This window comes from Geospiza fortis, unplaced genomic scaffold, assembly GCF_000277835.1.
Source record: "Geospiza fortis unplaced genomic scaffold, GeoFor_1.0 scaffold55, whole genome shotgun sequence".
Classification (NCBI taxonomy): Eukaryota; Metazoa; Chordata; class Aves; order Passeriformes; family Thraupidae; genus Geospiza; species Geospiza fortis.
Genome location: NW_005054308.1, coordinates 11,712,522 through 11,717,225, shown reverse-complemented (window position 1 = coordinate 11,717,225; position 4,704 = coordinate 11,712,522). Strand labels below are relative to the sequence as shown.

Below are 4,704 nucleotides of genomic sequence, written 5' to 3'. Positions count from 1 at the left end.
ACTCTGCTCCCTGTCTGTGAGTCCTGCTGGCCCAGCCGTGGGGCAAACGCTTCTCTCATCAGCCCCAGCACGTTGTGGGCTCATCTGATGTGGGTCCCAGGGCTCATGAATCATTCTGTCCGTGAAAAGGGCAGGAAAGCAACTGCTCCACTGCCAAGAGCTGCCCCAGAGCACGCCCAGCCCGAGGCTGCCCTACCTCTTGTTTCCACAGCGTGGATGCACTTCTTGATGATGCTGAAGCCGATGCTGTCCAGCTGGGCAGCTGCAGGGAAGGGCAGAGAGCAGGGTGAGCAGCTGGCAGGGCAGGCCCTCACAGGGAGCACCAGGCTCCCGCTCCCAGCACTTCACCACTGCCCAGACCAGCAGGAGATAAATGAGGCCAGAAAACACAAGTACAGCAGTTTGTACCAGCTGTAACCCGGGCAAACACAGACGCTGATCAGCATTGCAGGCTCCACATCCCTCTGAACCAAGCCCTGGGCTCTGCCAGGCATCTACCACTGCAGACGGACAAAATTAATTTAGGATCAAGGTGAGATAACCCAAATTTGTCTGGAAAGTTGACAACGGGTTGCTTGGAAAGAAATGAAATTGGACATTTGGACACAACAAATCCCTGAAAATGGCACATGAGGTGTCTTACCTCTGCCCAAGAGTGAGAGCTAAAACACAAGAGTGAATGGGATGTACAACTCAATTCACCTGTGCCAGTGCAGGATTTCACTTCTAAATTCAAGGAATTACTAATCCAGGGACCCCAACAGCTGCTGGAAGAATTCACCCCACAGAGAGCTTTCCCCACTGCCTGGAGAACACTGCCCACAGCCAGCTATTTGTTATGGAAAATTAGTTCCTCCCTAGAGAAAGGTTTGGAAAACCTTCCACGGGGCAGGAGCCCCTCAGGGAAGGGTGGGCAAAGGCTCCAGACCCCAGGAATGCTGTGATGGGAGAGACACAGCTCGTTCAGGGCAGGCAGGGAGCAGAGCCCAGGCGGGCAGTGCCCTCTGCAAGGCACGTGCAGCTCCCCCCTCCCTGGCATTGCCCTGCTTTCCCCTGCCAGCTCCCAGCCCCTCCTAAGCCCTTGCCCTGAGTCCTCTGCTGGGGCTGGGCTTTGTCTGGTGAGTGGCACGGGGACCCACAGCAGTGCAAAGGAAAACAGCTCCATTCTGTTTTTCTGGGCAAGCAGGCTGCAGTGCTGAGCCAACACAAGCACACGAGTGCAGGGTGCCTGTGCCACAGCTCGTGAGGACAATGCAGAGGCTGCAGGGCCCTTTGCTGGGCACCCTCAGGGCTCCCAGCACGGCTGCAGCACAAACCCAACGTGCCATGCATCAGCAGGGCACAGCTGCCATTCCCAGGCCACTGACAAACACAAGGGTACCTGGGCAGCTCAAAACCATGCTGTGGGAACTGTCCTGCTGCAGCAAACCCAGGTCAGCAGGTCTGCTCAGCCTTGGCACGGTGTGACCCTGACCTGTGGGCATCCCTGTGTGCTGCTGACAGTTTGGATCACTGCCTCAGGCTCCCTGCCAGCCCACCCCACAGACCAGCAGCTTTCCCTTAGCCCCTTGCCCGTTTGGGCCCCCAGGGCCAGGCTGGACAGGGCTTGGAGCAACCTGGGATAGTGCAAGATGTCCCTGCCCACAGCAGGGCCTGGATCAGCTTTAAGGTCCTTCCAGCCCAACCCATTCCATGATTCCATAACCCTCCAAGTTGTCCTGGGGCCAGGCAGGGCTGGGGTCCCACGCCCCTGCAGCAGGAGCAGGAGACCCAGCAGTGCCTCTGGGTGAAGTGACCTGGCATAATCCCCCTGAGCACAGGAACAAGCTCTTCCACTCACTGTCAAGCTCTGGATCAGGAAAGGATGGGATTTATTTGCAGTAGTTATATGCAGAAATAATATCTGATTAAATTTCCAAAGTGCCTTTATTCATCCTTAAACTGAACTTCTAATGAGCATTGTAAAAGCTTGGTTTCCCCTCTCTCAGAGCATCTGCTCTTTATCTCAGCCATTTACCACATGATTCAGTTCAGCAATGGCCCAGACCAAAGGCAGATCTGGACCTGCTGCTGTCCAGATCACAGATCCATGGAATCCTCTGGGTTTGAAAAGCCCCCAAGGTCATCAAGTGCAACCACTCCCCCAGCACTAACCTGTGTCCCCACAGCCACATCCACATGGCTGCGAAACCCCTCCAGGAATGGGCACCCCCTGCCCTGGGCAGATGTGCCAAGGCTGGACAGCCCCCCCAGAGAAGAAATCCTCCCTGCCTTCCAATCTGAGCTGTCCCTGCCTGGCTGAGGCGGGTGGGAGAGCCTCCCTTGAGCTCTCCCTGCCCAGGGCAGGCGTGAGGCTCAGCTCCAGGCCACCACACGGGTCTCAGGCTCTTCCCCCAGCAGCAGCCAGTGCCCAGGGAGCTGCCCTGCCCAGGCTGGGACCCCTCCAGGAACACTTCACATCAGCACAGGTGACACACACGCCGGGACAGCAGCTGCTCCCACACCCCCCCAAGCTCATCTGACCTTCAGCAGCATCACGTTCCAAGGGCTACTCAACTGCTCTCATCCCGTTCTATTTTTGCCTGGCAGATTATTTCTATTTAATCCATTAATTCCCTCCTTTTACACATGTGACATCTCAGGGTAAAGGGAAGGGGGCAGGGGGCTGAATCAGCTCTGTCAGCCTGGCTTCAGCTGTGTGTCAGGGCAGGGCAAGGTCAAAGCAGCTCCTCTGCCTCCTGTGCCACGCAACCACCTCTGGCTTGGACTCTTTCAAAGACATTTTGGAAATAAGAACCACAGAGGAGGGGGGAAATCACGAAGCAGAGAGCAGAGGAATGAGCTTTCAGGTCTCACCAGAAATGAGTTTTCAGGGCTCTAACTACCAGTGAGCTGCCAAGATTGGGAAAGGAAGATGGAGGGTCAGATTAGGTTAGAGAAATGGAAGAAGTTTTTTACAATGAGGGTGGGCAGGCCCTGGCACAGGGTGCCCAGAGCAGCTGGGGCTGCCCCTGGATCCCTGGCAGCACCCAAGGCCAGGCTGGATGGGCTTGGAGCAAACTGGGACGGTAGAAGGAGGGGAAGAGAGGAGCTGTAAAGCCCTTCCAACCCAAAATATTCTGTGATTCCATGACTGTGATTGCTGGGAAGGGCCAGAGCACCCAGACAAGGGCACAGCAGACAGGGCAGCCAAAGGGACTCAGGAGTGGATGTGGAAGATGGAGAGTGCAATGGTGGGAAGGAAGGGAGAGGAGGAATTTTGTGCTGTTCCATGCAATGAGCACAAATGGCCTGGAGGATTTGTTTCCATGGAGCAGGGCAAGTCCTTCTGGTTAGCAAAGTAGGGCATCCAAATTCCCCTGGCTCTCATGGTTCAGTGACAGCACTCAGCCCCTCTGCTCAGCCTCCTCCCCCTCCAGAGCACACCAGATAAATCACCCACAGGCCCACGGCCATCTGGCCACACAGCAGGACAGAAACCCAGAAGCTCTGCAAAACTGCAGCGTCCTGAAAGTGCCACCAGAGCACGGGGAGGCACTGCCAGGCAGGAGCAGAGGTGTGAGGGTGCCCGGGTCAGGAACTGCATCCAGACCCACTCCGTCCCCACCCACTGCAGGTCCTTACAGGGAAACCCTGGATCAAGGGCTGCTGGCAGCCAGGCAGCTGCTGGATGGATTTCAGTGGCTGGGAGGCAGGCAGAGCTCTGAACAGGGGTTAGTGAGGCTGCAGCAGCCAGCCCTCTGCCCACACCAGCCCCAGCCCAAGCACAGGGTGCAGAAACACCTTCAGCCAGGGGTGCCAGCCTGCTCCAGAACCAGGGAGGACACTCAGGGACACACGGGGACACACGGGGACACACAGGGAGGACCATTCTCATTTTTAAGGGAGACCAAATGGCCTCCTGAGCCAAACCAGCGGGTACAGAGCTGGCAGAGCTGTGTGCAGGGACAGGGAGCACAGACAGCTCACGGAGCTGAGTCACCCTGGGCTCTGCACCCCACAAACTCCTTCTGGCCCCGGGAAAAAGGGAGCAGGGGAGCTGCTCTGGCAGGGCTCCCTCCCCAGGGGCTCTGGGCACGCTGCCCTGAGCTCTGCTGGGTCCCCTGGAGGCACAGAGCAGGTGAACAGGCAGGGAAAGACGGATGTGCAGCTGATGGCAGAGAGCATCCGAGGGAAGGGGAAACCACAGAGGGGGCAGAGACTGCTCTGTGCAAGGGCTGGAATGGGTGTGAGGAACATCAGCTGCAATTTATACCAATTACTGAGAGAAATGCTGGGGCTGCAGATGAAAATGTCGTGTCTGAGGCAGCACCAAAATGAACCAAGCACTGAACAGCAACCCAGGCCTGGCCCTGGCTCTGAGGGAAGGAGGGAAGGGACTGGGGCTGCAGAATTGCAATTATGGCAAATCCAACCTACTGGGAAATGGCTCCATTAAGGGTTTTAAAACACAGGACATAAGAGGCAGGACCAGGTGCAACTGCTCCTCTAGGAAGAAAAACAAGCGCTTTCCTGACCCAGGGTTTTGATTGCCTGAACTACAATAAAAAGATTCTTATTTTTAAGGGCTCTTGTTGACAATCTTGACAAGGCAGGACCTCCTTACTCCTGTATTTCTGCTCCAATTCCCCCTTGGAAAGACTCACCCTGCACATTCTGGCTCAGGGAGAAGAGCTGCCTGGTCCCAGGTGTCACCTGATCCCT

At 56.5% G+C, this 4,704-nt stretch overlaps 1 protein-coding gene across 1 annotated transcript in view; it reads right to left on the bottom strand.

Moving 5' to 3' along the window:
- The window catches only part of ARHGAP26 (Rho GTPase activating protein 26), an 82,995-nt gene that overhangs the window by 45,231 nt on the left and 33,060 nt on the right, over nt 1–4,704 (bottom strand). The window contains exon 12 of the mRNA XM_005418826.1: nt 197–262. Coding sequence (XP_005418883.1) covers nt 197–262 — 66 coding nt within the window. The remainder of the gene's footprint in view (nt 1–196; nt 263–4,704) is intronic.